The 16563-nt window shown below is 45.5% G+C and overlaps 1 protein-coding gene across 8 annotated transcripts in view; it reads left to right on the forward strand.

The window, feature by feature from the left end:
- EBF1 (EBF transcription factor 1) overlaps positions 1 to 16563 on the forward strand; it is a 268313-nt gene that overhangs the window by 1250 nt on the left and 250500 nt on the right. For all 8 annotated transcript variants that reach the window (XM_088173961.1, XM_088173962.1, XM_088173959.1 and 5 more), the window contains exons 2-5: positions 964 to 1120; positions 1414 to 1477; positions 1675 to 1730; positions 10704 to 10777. In XM_088173961.1, coding sequence (XP_088030087.1) covers positions 964 to 1120; positions 1414 to 1477; positions 1675 to 1730; positions 10704 to 10777 — 351 coding nt within the window. The remainder of the gene's footprint in view (positions 1 to 963; positions 1121 to 1413; positions 1478 to 1674; positions 1731 to 10703; positions 10778 to 16563) is intronic.

Consider the following 16563-nt stretch of genomic DNA (forward strand, 5'->3'; position numbering starts at 1 on the left):
AAAGCAGCGAGTTGTGCACGGATGTATCCAAAATATATTTCTCTACCTCGCTTTCCTATTCTCGTCAGAATCAGCAGCTCCCCTTCTTCTCCTCCGATAAGTAGGGAGTTTGCAAAGCGTACTCCAGGAGAAATTTAATTTGAAGTCCTTTTGTAAAGCCACTGCCACTTGTCTCAGATTTTAAAAAAGAAATCCCTCCAAATATAAGATGCGTTTGGCGAAGCTGCGCCCAGCCTCGTTTTCTCTCTTATTTCTCCTTCTTCCCGTCCTCTTCCCCGGGAAAAAACCAAAAACAAACCCAAACACGAACCAAAGCCTGATGCTGGATTCGCAGCTTGAGCCCTGGAGCCGGAATCATCCGGCATCAGTTTAATGTTGACATCTCCCGGTGTCTCCCACCTCGCCCCGCACCCCTCCCTTTGGAGCCCTCTAAGGAAAGGAAAGTTTCTGCAGGGACAGCCCTGAAATATTTGAAGTTGTCTCCTGGGCTCGGTGTTTACCCACCGCTCCGGCGCGGGAGGAAAGGCTCGCAAGATAAGGCACATGGGCGCTGGTGTGACAGCTCCGAGCCGAGTTTGAGAAGTGGCAGGACCGATGCTGCTCCGCGGGGCAACGCGCCGGCGGCTCTGAGCGCGGCTCCCCCGCCATGCAGGGCCGGCTGCGAGCGGGCACGGCCCCCGGGGAGGGCTGGTGGGTACCGGGGCCGGGCTGGGGGGGCTGCTGGGGGCTGCGGGCTCGCCGCAGGACTGGATGGAGTCGGGGTTCCGCGGGGTTTGGAGTTTGAGTGTTTCTCCGTGCCCAGAGGGAAAAGCCCCGGGGCGGCTCGGGGGAGGGAGGGATGCTCTGCCCCGGGGGGGCCCAGCCGGGTCCCGGCGGGGGAAGGCACGGGCCGGGGAGGCGGCTGGGGGGGACGTGAGGCCGCCTCGTTGGAGCTGCCGCTAACCCGCGTGTCTCTGGTCCCAGCGGAGTGGGTCTGGCCCGGGCTCACTTCGAGAAGCAGCCGCCTTCCAACCTGAGGAAGTCCAACTTTTTCCACTTCGTCCTGGCTCTGTACGACCGGCAGGGGCAGCCCGTGGAGATCGAGCGCACCGCCTTCGTGGGCTTCGTGGAGAAGGAGAAGGTGAGTACCCTGGAGCCCCGTGGGGGCTCGGCCGCCTCTCCGGGGCCCTCCCCGCTCCGCTCCCCCGGGGCCAACGACACCGGCTCGTCCCGGGAGCCACGGCAGCCTTCCCCTGTCCCGGAGGGCAGACGAGGAGGGGTTGCCCCCTGATCCCTCGCTATGCTCGGGGCAGGAGAGAGGGCTGAGAACTGCCCCATCCAGCCCCGGGGACACCCGGCGTGCGAGTGATGGAGAAGCTTCATTGATACTGTTTTCCTTTTCCCTCCGGCCTCCCGTGTCGCCTTTGACTTCAGGAAGCCAACAGCGAAAAGACCAACAACGGGATCCACTACCGCCTGCAGCTGCTCTACAGCAATGGTAAGGGCTGGGAGCCCCCGGGGTCGGCCCCGTCGCCTCCGCGGCTGCAGAGCCCAGCAGCGCCCGGGCTGCCCCGGTTCCCCTTCGCTCCCTGCCGGGACACGGGTGAGCCCGGCAGGCCCGAGCCCTCGGGCGAGCCCCGGCGCGCTGCCGCCGGCCGGCCCCGCTCCGCTCCTCACGCCTGTGCCTTGTTTCAGGGATCAGGACGGAGCAGGATTTCTACGTGCGGCTCATCGACTCCATGACCAAGCAGGTGGGTGCTGCGGGGCGGCCGCCGAGCAGGGGGTGGCAGCCGTCGGGGCGGCCCCGGGAGGCGAATCCCGCCCCCGCGGCGGGGCCGCTCTGCCCGGCGGGGAAGGGACGGAGCCACCGCCTCCCTCTCCGGCCACCGATGGGGCTGAGGAGGCGAGCGGGTCCCCGCGGGACCCTGCCTGCTGCTGGGCTGCGCGAGAAAAAACACCGGCGGCCCTCCAGCCGTCCCAGCCAGGGCTGCGGATGGTTTTGCCGCTTAATTAATAAGAATTAACCTCCGGCCTCCGGCAGCCCCCGGGCGCCGCCAGCACAAGGCGCTGCCCCGGCGCGGGGCTCTGTCGGTCCGTCCGCTGCCGGCGCTGCCGCCGGCCCCGCTGGCTGAAGGAGGAGCGGTTCTATCGCGACACGTTTGCATGTCGGAACACACCCCAGAATCGCGGCGCGGGCAGCGGCGAGCTCGGTGTCGGACTCGGGGAGGGCAGCAGGGCTTGTCAGTGGATTAATCCTTATTTTAAGCCTGTTCTTTAGCCTCCCAAACAGAGTAAAAACGTGCGTGCTTACCTGTAAAAAATCCTTTTCTGTTTAAAACCAGTATTTTTACAAAGGGTCTATTTGAACCAATCGATTCTCTCTCCTTCCTTTTCTTTTTCTTCCTCTTTTTAAATTGTTACTCTGGCTTTTTTTTTTTCCTTCTCCTGTCAGAATATTTTTCTCTTAGAATATGTTTCTTTTAAATAGTTGGGATCGCTTTTGAGCCTTCTCATCCTTAAAATATGTTTCTTGCCCTCCTAATCTGTTTTACTTGTTAAAGAAAATTCTTAAATTTTATTTAAGAAAAACATTAAGGGTTTGTTTTTTTTTTGGTTTTTTTTTTTTTTTTTTGTACCGCTAGGAAACGTCAGTCCTTGTATGTTGTCTGCAGGGACAAAACTCTTGGCTTGTATTTGGGTTTCTTCTACAGCAAAACATAAAGCTCTAAGGGCTGAGTTTGTTTTACAAAACTCTCTTTGATGGTCCCAAAACATCTTTTCCTGCTATTGAAGACTGTCTTTCAACGACCAAAAAAAAAAAAAAAAGAAAAAAGAAAAAAAAAAAGGGGGAAAAAAAAGAAAAAAGGGACTTGGGTGAATTTTACTCTACAATCCACAGTGCATCTGAACTCTGTTGTACTGTACACTTCCAAACAGAGCCCATTCCCTGTAGGAATTAAAACAGCAGCAACATACCCTTCTTCATAAGAAATCCTGGAAAGCGTTTGCTGCCATTCCCTGGTTTTCAGGCACAAATTGGTTAGTTTGTGTTAAAAGTAAAAAAAAATTTCCTGATATATGAACTCTTTTTAGTCCTTTTGGAGCTTGTGTATTTCAGTGTAGATCGTGTGAGAGAGACTATCAATAAATATTATCTTTAAATAGCTTTCCTATCGTTACGGAAATGCAGAAGCCTCTGGTCATAATCCTGTTGAAAACAGAGCCCTGAACTCATGGAGAGCAGTGGATTCAAAATAATTTTCTTAACAAAGGCATCTTGCATATAAAGAGTTCATCCTAAGGCACTGTTTGACCTCTTGGTCTCTCATTATTATCAAGTCATCAGAGGGTCTTTGGAGAAAAAGGGGAAAAAAACCCCCCGAGATACAGTTTATTTGTAAAACCTACCGTGCAGCTTAAAAGCACATTCACAATGAAGAAGGAGGAGGGAAAAAAAAATCTGTCTGATTTCAGGAAGTCTTAGAAAAACAAAGTTAGTGCAAAATTACAGATTTTGGGAAAAGTGCAGTGGGGTCGAGAAGCAAGGATTTTAGAACAAAAGCTCTCTGAGCTTAGATTAGAAAACGGAGCAAAAGGCTCTTTTAGACGCAAACATGTTTGCTTACATATTAATTTCATGTCTGTAGTTTCTTTAGGCATGACTATCATTGCTTATGAAAAATTAGGGCATTGTCATGTAAAAACTGTGGCATGTGCCGCTCTGTATTTTTTCGGGGGCCAGACGCTAAATTCTTCTTCTTCTTCTCCTTTTTTAATTTTTTCTTTTCAAAAGTGAAATTATTTCAGAGTTGGGATCGCGTCGGTTACTGAATGCTTATTAGGAAGTGAAGTGCAACACATGACAGAAGCTCACCCAAATGTTGAATATATCATTTATATTTTATGACAGTGAATTATATAGAAGATTCTCAAGTAACTTTCAAATCATCAAACTGTAATTAAATATTGCAAAGACTGTCTGAAAATTCTTTAATTTTTAATGAAAGTTAAATATATATTGTCAGTCTACTTGAAGGTGTAGTATTTTAATGCATGACGCTCAGAACAAATTGGATAATGAAATGATTACTTTTAAATGAAACTGTTGCAGAAGCGTACACGTTTCAGCTGGCAAGTATCTGCTCAGTCCTCACACACGCACATTCACACACTCGATAATTGTGAATTCCCAGACTGAAATTACAGCTACTCTGAGGTTTCTGGTGGCAAATTAAAAATCCCACAGAAGCAAAGCTTGAATGAGTTAGGTTCCCCAGATCATACAGGAAAGTATCTGTGGCTTTTTTTTTTAATATTAATTTTATTATTATTATTTTTTAATATGGACACATCAGATTTAAATATATTCTCTTTGTGTCACAGTTACAAATTGCAAGGTTTTGTACGGTTGAGGATTATTAAGTTAGGTAAGATAAAATAAAAGCCCTTCTGCAAATCAGACCTGGATTTCTGTGCTGCTCAGAGATTTAATGTGAATGTCCCATTAGCAGCATGTGTTATACCAGTAGGTAGGCAGGGCTTGGCTATGCTGGGGGCTGTGTATGTACTAAAGAGGAGATGTTCCTGCTCCTGAGCCTTCCTGCTCTGCCTAAGTCAGGGATTTGTTTGTGTGGCTGTGCCCAGCTAAGAAACTCGTGGCAAGAGCCGTGTCCAGGGTGGAAAAGAGGGATCTCCGTGTCCTGGTGCGTGTGTGTTTGTGTGTCAGCTGTGGAGCAGGATGGGAAGTGGGGCTGGAGAGTGGCACTACTGGGGCAGCCAAGAGTTGTGTGGGGAGCTGCATCCCAGGGCAGAGCTGTGGGATGAGCTGTGCCCCAAACTGGAGCTCGGGCTGCACGCGCTGGGAACGGGGCTGTGGGGTTCCAAACGGGAAACCCAGCCAGGATTGGTCTCAGAGTGCCTCATTTTGGGCTGTGTTTGGGTATCGTGCTTGGCCTTTGGTGGTGGCCCCGGAGAAGCGCGGGGTGAAATGGGAATTACGAGGCTTTCGGGGGTCTCGCTAAGTTTCTGAAATGTGTCCCCGTCACTTAAAAATTGTAAATGCCACACACAAATCATTCCCGTGGCAAAGAAGTTCTTTCCAGCTCAGGCAACAACATTCGGTGTCAATGCGGGCTTAATTAAATTTTTTTTAATGTTATATTGGCACCTCATTTTATGTCAGGATCACATTCCTAATGCGCTCAAAACCCTGTAGGACCCCAAACTTTATAGCTGTTGCTTTCTGTAAAGCAGCAGCTCCTCCCGCAGAAGATCTGCCTCTAACAATGATGCATTTGGAAATTGCCTGCAAAAACATGAAATATGTCTGCTCTAATAAAACTGGAGTTTTTAGGCAAGTCAAAGGATTTTAATATGTTTATGGAGAAGAGATGCCTTCTATTTCTTTGGTATTTTCATAAAGTTGAGATATTTCACTATTAGGAAATATGGAGGAAATAAATCTGAAATACTTGTTCCCCACCCATTTTTCCTTCAGCCATTCTCATCCATAAGATATAACGGATGCTAATACGGCTCAGGCATCTTAACAATCATAAGTTTTGCTCGATGGCTATTGTCTATTGCTGAGAGCCCTCATGAGTCAAAAATCCTTCCTTCAGACTTAAATCCTGTTTATATTTGGAATTTTTTTTTTCAGAGCTATAACTCTGGATGAAAATGGTTTTTCTGTTGACTTGTCTGTCATTCTCTGATGTCTGCAGATATTTGATCAGCTCCATTCTGTGCATGGCATGGCCCTTCTCTGGCAGCTACACGCATGGGAAAAAAAAATGTTATCAATAAGTTCAGAGGAGCCTCAGCAGACTCAGAGAAATTTCACACAAACATGAAACAAAACCTAACCCCTGTGACGGGGAAAGTTTACATTGCGCCAGATTTTAGCAGCTTTCTTGTGCCTTTGGTGAGATGTCAGAAGCGCAGGTGATTTTAATTTTCTTGTACAGAGAGGAATGGAGAAGTTTGGAATTTGCATGCATGATCAGGACCTGTGTTTGGGAAAATGTAAACTCATCACAGTGGAAAATGTGTTGTTTGGAGTCTGAGGGTGAAAACAAAGCTGAGGATTTTGGAGAGACTGCCTGAGCCAGATGGCCTGGTGCATTCCCAGTCTGGCAGCCCAACTGCTCCCTCCTGTATAATATACAGCCATTTGTTCTGGGATATTTACGCTAGAGCTGTTTCCATGTGAATGTTTGAAAACCATTAAAAATGAACATATTAGGAGAGATAAATTTATTTAATTTGTGTGAATACGTCGATAAGCAGGCTGTGAATCAAAGGCAGAGGGCGACTGGATAAAATAATTAGATGCTTCTGAATTGTGCGTGGAGAGGCAGAGCAAGAACTCCCTGTCCTCGCCCCGGGACCAGCTCCGCGCTGCGTGTCCGGGATAAACCTCCCTGGGACGAGTTGAGGTTTTGCCTGGGGAAGGGGTAAAACCTCGGGTAATTGAGGGTTAAGGATTCAAAGCCAAATAAATGTAATTCGCAGTATTTTCTCTGTAGATATATAGTGGATACAAGCCTAATCCTCTCTGGGTGAAATTCTGGCCCATCTGAAGTCAATTGCAAAGCGCCTATTGAATTCGGTGGGGCCAGGATTTTATTTTCTCCCTGTGTGTACAGCTGTAAACGTCATTCCAAATCATTTTAGTTCTGTTTTGGAAAAGACCCTAATTTTAATGAGTTTTCCCTTCTCTTTTATTTCTGTAAAGGAGATACTTTGTTTTGTGAGGCAGATGGAATCTGAAAGCAAGTGAATTTAGATGCATGTTGGTGATTTCTCTCCTTCTCTTACTCTTTTAAAATCAAGGCCATGACATAACTGAGTAATATAATGACCATGATCTCATTCCTTCAAGATTGTTTTTCGTCCAGTTCTGAAAGCAGGATTGCTTGACTGGCAAACTGACACCACGAGACGATTCTGCCCTCACTTGTACCAGCATAAATCTGGATTTATTCAGGAATGGTTACGGACAAAATCTGTCTCTGTATTTTTCCAGCTTGTTTGTCAATTCTTTTATTGCTTTATCCTACTGCATCTATTGGGGAAAAAGTAGATTAAATGAGAACTGTAGCCTTGACTTTTGTATCACCTCCCTTCCTGTTTATTTTTTATTTTTTATTTTATTTTATTTTTAATAATGAAGTCTGTCGCTGAAAAGTTTAGGTGAATTTTTGGACGTACTTGACTGTGATGTGCTCACTGTAGTAATTTTTATTTGCTGTTAAGCAGTGAATTGAATTTGATTTAACTTTTTATGCAGCTTTATTTAAATAGATGTGAGGAAGTATTATATTTTTGACACTAATTTTTCGAGGCCTGATTTTGAAGTCTGTGCATGAGTGATTGTTACTCATTGGGACTTCTCACAGGAAGGTTACTTGGGTGAGTAACAGCTGGCAAAATGGAAGATAAATTTTGTAGGGAAATGTTTAAGTTGTTCAGGAGAAGAAACGCTATTTTCAAATGCTTATGAAAAACCACCGAGTTAAAACGACATGAAGTAAACAAAAAGAAAAAAACCCAAAATCTATAATTTTGCATTTCCTTTGCCGGTGTTTTGTTGTGCAACTCTGATGTGTATCTGCAGGCTTATTTTTAGCTCTGCTGTGGTCTAAGTTTATGCACTGTAACTTTCACTTTGTCTCTCATTAATGTGATCCCTATTTGACAAAATCACGACGACGTTCGTGTGACAGGGAACCCCGACGCAATCTCCCCGTTTCAAATGCTGGACTTAAAATCCGCATAATTTATTAAAAAAAAAAAAAAAATCAAGATTTTTTTTTGTTAAAAACAGTAGCTTTACAAATCCGAGAGTTAAACATTTTCACAACAGTAACGTAGTAGACCCTTCCTGTAAAAATACTTCTGGCAGCTCTAACGATCTGAAACTTTAGCAGTTCCTGTTTCCTTTTTGAAACCAATTGTAGAATTAATGCTTCAGCGCGGCGCGTTTTGCGAGGTGGTCGAGTATCTGCCGGGCTCTCGGGCAGCCATTCATGGGGGCAAACAGTTGGGGCTTTGCACAAGTAAATTGGGACACAGGAGTGGGGAGATGGGGATGAGCTGCTTAGAAACGAGCCCAGCTCTTCCTCCTGCTTCCCAGAATTTCCTAGAAATTCCTGCAGGAATAGGGTAGGCAAGAGGAGCTGCGTTTGACGCGGAGAAAACAAAATGTGCACGGGTGCAACTTCGATAATTGAATGCAAATAAAGTGAGAAGCAAATCCTTAGTGTGGAGGGAGGCAGAAGAATGTCATGCACGCAAAGGAGGGATCACTGATGCTAAACACAACAGACAAGGTGATTATGTACCACAGTGTTGACTCTGCCCGTTCATTATTGCTATTTAGTTGAGTTATTTAAGCAGCTACCTGGAGGTTAAGTAAGCACAGCAGCAGGAAGGGGAGAGGAGGAGAAATGTCAGGGGGAAAAAAGAAAGTAAATTTTGCGTTTGGTTTGTCGTTTCTAGAACTTCCTTGGCTCCGCTGGCAACAAGCTAACCCATCCTGGGTAAATTCATTTTAATTTTTGGAAATATGAGAAGAATGAGCTGAGTCCAGCAGCCCTCTCCTCCCATGTCACATTGAGGTAACAGGGGGATGGAGGTGTCCCCACTGAAGGCCTCAGAAGTAGATCTGCTCTTTCCCCTCCCGCTCTGCATTCTCAGAGGGAGATGATTTTTTAACTGTTGATGGAGTCCAAGAAGTGCCATGAGCTTCCTCCTTCCCTGGCCTGTCCCACTGCCAGGTGGAACCTGAGCTGGGGTTTTCTGGAGTCTTTGCAATGTCCCCACTGACTGACCCCACCAGGTGTCAGCCAGTTACTTCAGTTCTCTGGCTTTGCCTGGAAGAAGCTTCTCCCCATCTTCCCTTTTAATGCTGGGAATGAGGCTCTTCTGAATTTTCCCCACCTCCTGCTGTAATACACACAATTCCATTTTCCAAGGCTTCTTGCAAACCATCTGTATCTCTCTTGGGCTGGTGTGGAAAGAGCTCAAGGTGGGGGTCCCAGGTGGGGTCAGGGGATTGCTGGTGTCTGTGCTGGGGGGACTTTGTGTGCATTCCCTCTATCCCAGTGCTGGGTTCACAGCTGTTGTGCCTCACTGGTGGAAGTGAGGGAGCAGAAACCAGGTGAGACTCTGGGCCCATTAGTGGCAATTAGTGGCAGCCTCTGTTTTATCAGCTATAAAACCCCAGCTCAGGTTTTAGGGAAAGGTCTATAGCAAAACTGAAGCTAAAAAATTAAAGGAAAACCAAAGGTAACACAGGCCCATTCCTGATATTATTTATTGAATTGTTAAGTAATTTTTTAATGCATAATATTAATATTGCATGTTACCATTTCAATTGTGTAAAAGTCAATGCATGCTTCTTCAGATTTGTGTGTTTTGACATTTGTGCCCCTTCTGGAAGTACCACACCTCTTATCCTTCATGGGTTACATTTGTAAGGACCAGAAAAGCAGTTCTTTCTATCTTAAGGTAACTTACTTTTCTGTCAGTATTTTCCACGCTTCCATTTCAAATTGATCTCATTCTTCTTAAAATGTGTTTCATCCATAGAGCACACGTCTTAAATTTCAGTCTCTATTTTATCCTTAGCTCTAGGGAGACCCATCTCAGATGTCATTTTACCGGCTGTGTTTTACCCCCCCCCCCCCCCCCAATTTCTTGTTTTAAGTTCTGTGTTTTAGAGGCTGAAAAGGTCACACGAAGCTCAAGGGTAGCGCTGATGCTCAGATGCAGGGGTGGTCATCCCTCCAAGGCTGGGGCTCTGATCCCCGCTCTGGAGTGCCACCCTAAAAGATTTAGAAACCTCAGGGCCAGTAAAAGATGCTGTTGCAAAGGAAACTCCACTCTTGCTTTGCTGCTGGGGGGCTGGAAAACATGACTCTGTGGGGCTGAGATGGGAATCCTGTCCCACAGGGGCTGGAGCACTAACCCAGTTTGTGTGTGATGCTGATCCCTCACTGCTGGTGGGAGCAAAGGCAGATTCCTCTTGAAATGTGAACGCTCTGCCTTTCCACAGTTTTAGCTTAAAGGATTCTCCCTGTGCTGTCTCAGAGTCAAATTTCTCAAGCCGGTTGATCCTCTGTTTGTTTTGGTCTCCTCTGCTCTGGTAGGGCCTTCTCCTCACTTATTTATATCCCTGTAACTCCGGAGGTGCTCTCTGGAAAGCGCTGGATCAGGAGGTTCAAGGGAAGAATCAGGCCCAGGCGCTTTCTCAGGAGCTACCAGGAAAATGCCTGGGCTGTGCAGCTTTTGTAATTAAAAATGTATGAGCTCTCTCTTTTCTTTTTTTTTTTTTTTTTTTAATGAATAGGACCCAAAGTATACCAAGCCTTGCTGATTTTTTTCTTTCTTTCTTTCTTTTTTTTTCCCCATTCCTTTTAATGCTATTAGGTTTATATTTTATTCTGAATTGAAAAGAAAATTGTGGTTGTCTTGACTACTAAAAAAACCCATCCTACACACCGCTGGAGAGATGTGCAACAGAGAGGAGGGAATTTAGCTGTACTCAGCTTGTGTTGTTTTACAACTGCAGGTCTTGGAGCAGGTTTGGTGGAGATGCCAGGTGTCTTTAGCCCGAGCTGTGGTTTACAACTCGCTGAGCCTTTGCTTACCGTGATGATGTGTTTTGATTTTCTCCAAACTCAACTTTATGTACAACTAAAAATGTGTTTTATTTCTAGGCGATAGTATATGAAGGCCAAGACAAGAACCCAGAAATGTGCCGAGTTCTGCTCACGCATGAAATAATGTGCAGGTAAGAAATACCTCTCTTCCAGTTAATTAGTGATGAGAAGATGAATCTGTCTCCCAAAATCTAGGTTGAACCTACAGCTATTTTCGGACTTAAATTTATCTTTCTTGCATTAAACAATCCCAAAATAACACAGTTCGGTGTGTGTAATTAGCAGCAAGGTCTCAGTTGCCACACTAGTTTTCAATTATTTATAAAGAGTTATTCTTAACAGAATGCTGCTGGTTTTCATTTAGACACTGTAGCCCACAAAAGGTCTCCTCACTGAAATTAACAGTCTATTATAGTCTTGTAGCCATAAACGTCTCTGCCCCAATTCCCAACAAAAACTCCTCAGCAAAATGACAAATAGTACTTCTTTAATTTTATTTTATTTTATTTTTTTTCTGTATGTACATTAAGGAGTGAGGTCAGGAGGTTCTTTTTTCCTGGTTGCTGCTCATGCAGGGTCCCCACTCCCTGGAGTGGAGCAGCTGAATCTTCTCTGTGCAAAAGATGTCGTCTTCTTGATTTTCTTTAAACTTCCCCATGCAGATTTGGCTCTGCCTAGTGCTCTCTTGCCCTGCCTGGGGTTGGTGACTTTAATTCAGTCAAATATCTTCTCCCCCAAACTTCTGCAGCTGCTTCCTTTTCTGCTCTGGCTGGTTGAAGTAGGTGAAGCCTCCTCTACTTCCTTTTTACCACAGACCCCTTCGCCACCTCACAGAGCTTGACCTCTCAGTCTCATTAAAGTTAGTGGGTGTTTTTTGCATGTCTGAAAAAATCATTTGTTACATGTTATTCGATGGCAGAAAATAATTCCCTGGTGGAAGACGAGGCGTTCTTGCATAAGCTCATTGTTACAATCAGTTGTTTTAAGACTGTAAAAATGCCATTGCATGCGTTGTAACTTTTACAAAACACATTTACTAAAAAGGAGTAACTTGAGGGTAAAAACTAGTACCCACTTCTAAAAGAATAAACTTGGATGAGGGTTTCCTGGCAGGGGAGAGTCTTTGACAAAATATTCAGATGGAAACTTCTCTGTTGGTTGATTTTTTTTTTTTTAATTATTTTTTTAAATTCCTGGGATCTTCATGTTTTGTCCTCCACTGACAGCTCCTCCTGCTAAAACCCTGCTGGAGGATAGCACCCTGTGATGAAGGCAGAGAAGGAGTTGCTCTCCTTGCTCTGTCAGCTTGGGTGAAACCCTGCACAGCCCCCCCTCAAATTCTTCCTTGCAGCTGGATTTTGGTTTTTATATCATGCTTTTCTGGGCTGCTTCCTTCAGGGGGTTTGGCTTCTTCCAGGAAACCAAAGACATTGGTTTGCAGCTCCAGAACAATCAGCATCTCCAAGAGGAGCCTGAGCCTCTGCTGCCATTGGGAGCCTCCTTGCTTTGCTGAGGACTCCAGGCCACTTCTGCCTTTCCAAATGGAATCCCAGTCATGCTGACAACTTGTAATTGTCCTAAAATTCATTGGCCAAATTAGCACAACTTTCACACTGGATACCTAGCTAGGAACAATTCATGGAAATATTAAAGGAGGCCCCTGACCTGATAAGACTCAAGTGCCTTTTACTTTTCTCCTGTAACAGACCAGTAAAACCCTGGGACTGGGCACATGAGAAAAATTAAGCACATGTTCAAGTGCCTGCAGTGTCAAGGTCTGAGTCTGCCATTAGTCCTGGGTGCTGTGTCCTCCTGATCCTTAACCAGCAAGGTTTGGTGGTAGGAATAACTCACTGAGCCAGAATCAACTACTTTAATGAATTAATTTCCTTATAGATACTTCAGAAACATAAAGTGTAAGAAGTAAATTAAAACTTTATATAGTGGGCTGAGTTTTAACCAGAAGACCAAATATCCACATCACAGATTTACAGCCATTCAATATACTTTGACAAAATTATTTCTGTTCTGGGAATGTGGAAATATGTGCAGTCACTCCCTTTATTAAAGTGCTTTGCACTTTCTTTGTTCTTAAAATTCACTGGCTCAGAAGCTTTATTCTTCTTCTCCTATTTATTTACTGCTAGTCCTTGCTTTGTGTTCCATGGCCATAAGGTGGAGGGGTAGAAAAAGCCCAAACTGACTGTAGGAGGCAAATGTTATGTTCCTGACGGGGTGGGGGAGACATATTCAAATTTCTTACAGCTCATGTTAGATATTCCCCATTTCCCTTGCTGCCCATACGTGTGTAAGAGGGTGCTGTTTGTTTACCAGGCCGCTTGACCCTATTGCACAAATCTGTCATCTATTGTGCTGCTAACACGCTTTTAAATTGCAAATCTGATGCTCTTTAGGGGTCTAGAAGGGGAAAAAATTCTCTCTCCACACCATTCTGTTTCTCTTGATTTCTTGCCTGTTGTAAGTGGAAGTTGGGATGTGCTGAATTTGCACCAGGGGTGCAAATGCAGCCTCAATTATAAGCATAAAATTAGAGTCTGTTCCCCATTAATCAGCCCAGCTAATTGCTATGCACTACCATTAGCCATATGGTGTGAAAGACAGCTTGCTCTCCCTAAGATGAAATTTCTTCATTTCAGACATGAAATAGTGAGGGCTCTGTATTTTAAAATAGCTTGTTTTAGATATTTAATTTCTAAACAACTTTCAGCAGTGCTTTCTATCAAGGCTAACTGCACAATAAAACTTTGCATTTATGTGACAAAGCTGGGTATTTATAGTGTACTACAGCTACGGCACGGAGGAGACAAAGAATTCAAATGTATAAGAGAGTCCTGGCTGTGGTAGGGGAGTGAAGCTGAGGTTTGCTTCAGGTAGCTGTTTATTTCAAAGGATTTCATTGTGTTTTGTCAGATATAAAAATCTACACTGTTGGTGAAAATGTTAATAGCTGAGGAGAATTCACAACCTCAGTGGAATTTATTAGTATTGTAGGCAGCATGGGGAGGGACATCTATAGTTAATATTGCCTCAACAATTTCCATTATGAAACCTTCAGTGGCTTACAGCTTTGCCAAACTTAAACTGTTCTGGCTGAAATATCCTTTGCAGGGTGTCAGCCTCAGGCTGACTTTCTTTGGAAAGTTTCAGCTAAAATGGTTCAGTGATTTCTGAGAATGAGGTTGGAGTAAAATATGGGTTTTGTCAGTGTAAAATAAGACCTTACAGCTGTTTTAGCAGGGGGGTCGTGCACCTCCATGCTCCAGGGTGAGGATCCCGTTTGGGACAGGGTTTGTCCTGATGGCATCACCGGTGGCACCTCGTGCAAAATCTCCCACTCGGCCTCACCAGTGTCTTGTTGGGGCCTGACAGCCAAAGTGTCCTTGGCGCTGGCCACGGGTCCCTAATTCCTCATTGTTCATTGTCCCGGGACACGCAGAGCACGGGGGACGCTCCGGCCAGGGAGGGTTTGGGGAGCCAGGCCTGGTGTGAGGAGGCCTCGTCCTGTGGGCCTGGACAGAGATCCTCAGGAACACCCGAGGGAAGGGGAGGAGGATGATGAAGACAGGGGAGCAGCAGGCCCTCGGAGGGTTGGGGTGAGGGGAAAGGTGTAAAAAGCTGATAATAAAAGCTGGGGATGGTGGTGGCCTGGTGAGGGGCTTGGGAATGAGCCGTGAGGATACAACAACAATGGGATGCAGGAGCTGGAAATGCTCGCAGGCTGCATTACTACCAAGGACTACGTGTTTTATAAACAAGCAAACCCTACCAAAAAATCAATTTTTGTAGGCTTTTCCTGTGGCATTGTGTCTGAGCCCCAGCTGGGGAGAGGTGTCATGGAAGAACAGCAAAGACAAATCCTTGTCCTCCTTCCTGCTAAGGAACTGGCATTCCCTGCTCTTGCACAGAGCCTTGCTGGGAGCTGGAGGTTTTCTGAGTGGTTTGGAGAAGCTCCTGGGAATTTTAAAATTCTTTCATGGAAAGGAGAAAGGGTGCTGAATATTTAGGAACTTATTTCCAAGTGCTAAGTAGGCACTAAAAGCCAAAGCTTTTGAGGGAAATTGAATTAAAAGCACTTTTAACCAGGTCTGAAACTCAAGGTCTACATGATGTTTTAATTCTCTGCATAGAAAGGCTGGAGTGAAGAGGCCTCCAATTCTGCTGTTGCGGGGAGGATAAAACACAAAAGGCAAACTGAATTTTAAAATATCATTCTCTAGGTCATGAAGGAACATTCAGGGCCTCCTTTCATGCCAGAGAGCCACTCGATGGTGGGATGTGCCACCCATGCAGCCTCTCCACATCACTCTCAGATTGTGGTCAAGGAGTGAGGTCTCTACTATCACTTGGGACTATTGGGGTGCACTTTTGGGAAGGTACCCCAATTAAGGGGCCACCTGAGGAGCAGTGAAGTGTTTCCCCTGCTCTCAAAGCTGGGCTGTCCCCATTGCTCAGTGCCTGACTCCATCCCACTTGTGGCAGGAGATGAGACCAAGGCAAGGTGTCCCTGTCCCCAGGCCCCCGTGGCTGCCTCTCCCTCTGGGTTAATGGCCCAGGAAGGTGCCAACCTCTGAGCCTGGATGCTGATATTTGCCCATCTTGTGCTGGGAGCCTGGGAACCTTTGCTTGCCTGAGTAAGTGTGGCAATTTCTGTCCCTCCAGTCTGCTGGGAGAATGTCAGGACTAGCCCTGATTCGCTTCAGTCACAAGAACTGCATTGTCTTAACTTGTGCCAACTCTGTTTCTAATTACATTTTAATCATTTAAAAATGATTAGCAGTTTTTATTGCCTTGTTTGTGGGTAAATTTTCTCACCCCACACATTCTAGCTGCACTCCAATGACAAGTCCTTTTATAGGCAAAAAAGCCCCCGAACGTCCCCATGACTATTTACCTACAGCATATTTTATTCCTTCCTAAATTTTAATACTTTCAGGGTGCCAAGGCTCTGGCATTTTCTGGTGGATCAATTGTGGTATTGTGCTGTAAAATTAAGCAGGTTTTTTTGGCAATGCCAAACAATGTAACTTCCACCGAAATGAAGATACCGCACATGTGTTAACTGTGAAAAGTTTCAGCCCTGAATAGTTGCCTTGAAGATTTTTGCGGTGAAAAGAATTATGTATTTTCCTCTCTTTGAAAACAAAATTATTATTTTTTTTTAAGCCATGTTTAAACAGGCTGTTTTTGTAAAAGGCCCCTTTTTTGTTATCTTTAGTGTGGTTAGTTGCTTTATTGCTAATCTTGGTGGGTAACTGTATATTATTCACTCTATTGTTCAGAAACACAAGAGAACCTTTGTCATACTCCCAACAAGGCTATTTATATAGCGTGGCACTTCTGAGGGCTTCTTCCTGCCCTGATGTTCTTCCACCTTCTGGGGGAAGGAAAATAGTTCATCTGAGAGGGAGAGTGAGCAGTGGTCCTTCCTGACAGCTGCTGAAATACAGGCGAGATGCAGATCCCTGGAATGCCACTGGGAACAAACTTAGTGGTTTCCAAAGATTCGGTTGTGTGTGGTTGAGGTTGACCAGAAAGTTTATTGAACAGGGGGATGTGCTCAGGTCTGGCCAGGGAGAGCAGCTGGGGTGGTCCTCACTGCCTGACACTTGGTGCTATCATGGGATGGGGTCCCTGCAGCTGCCCAGGCTTTGTCCAGCAACTCCTTGGGGACTAAGAAGGACTTGGGAAAGTCAGGAGCTTCTTGATTTATTTATTTCTTGAAGCGTTGACTTCAGTGAAGGATTTTCTGCTAAGGGGACAACAACAAACAGTATCTTTCCTTGTGATATGGGGGTTTCCTCCCTGGGGTGAGTGGGTGGGTGAAACCTTAAGGCTTTTCTGACCTTTGTGGCTGTGATTTGGTCTCGTGGGTTTAGATGGGCTGGTGGGAAGAGCA

The sequence above is a fragment of the Sturnus vulgaris genome, chromosome 15, assembly GCF_052056855.1.
Source record: "Sturnus vulgaris isolate bStuVul1 chromosome 15, bStuVul1.hap1, whole genome shotgun sequence".
Taxonomy (NCBI): domain Eukaryota; kingdom Metazoa; phylum Chordata; class Aves; order Passeriformes; family Sturnidae; genus Sturnus; species Sturnus vulgaris.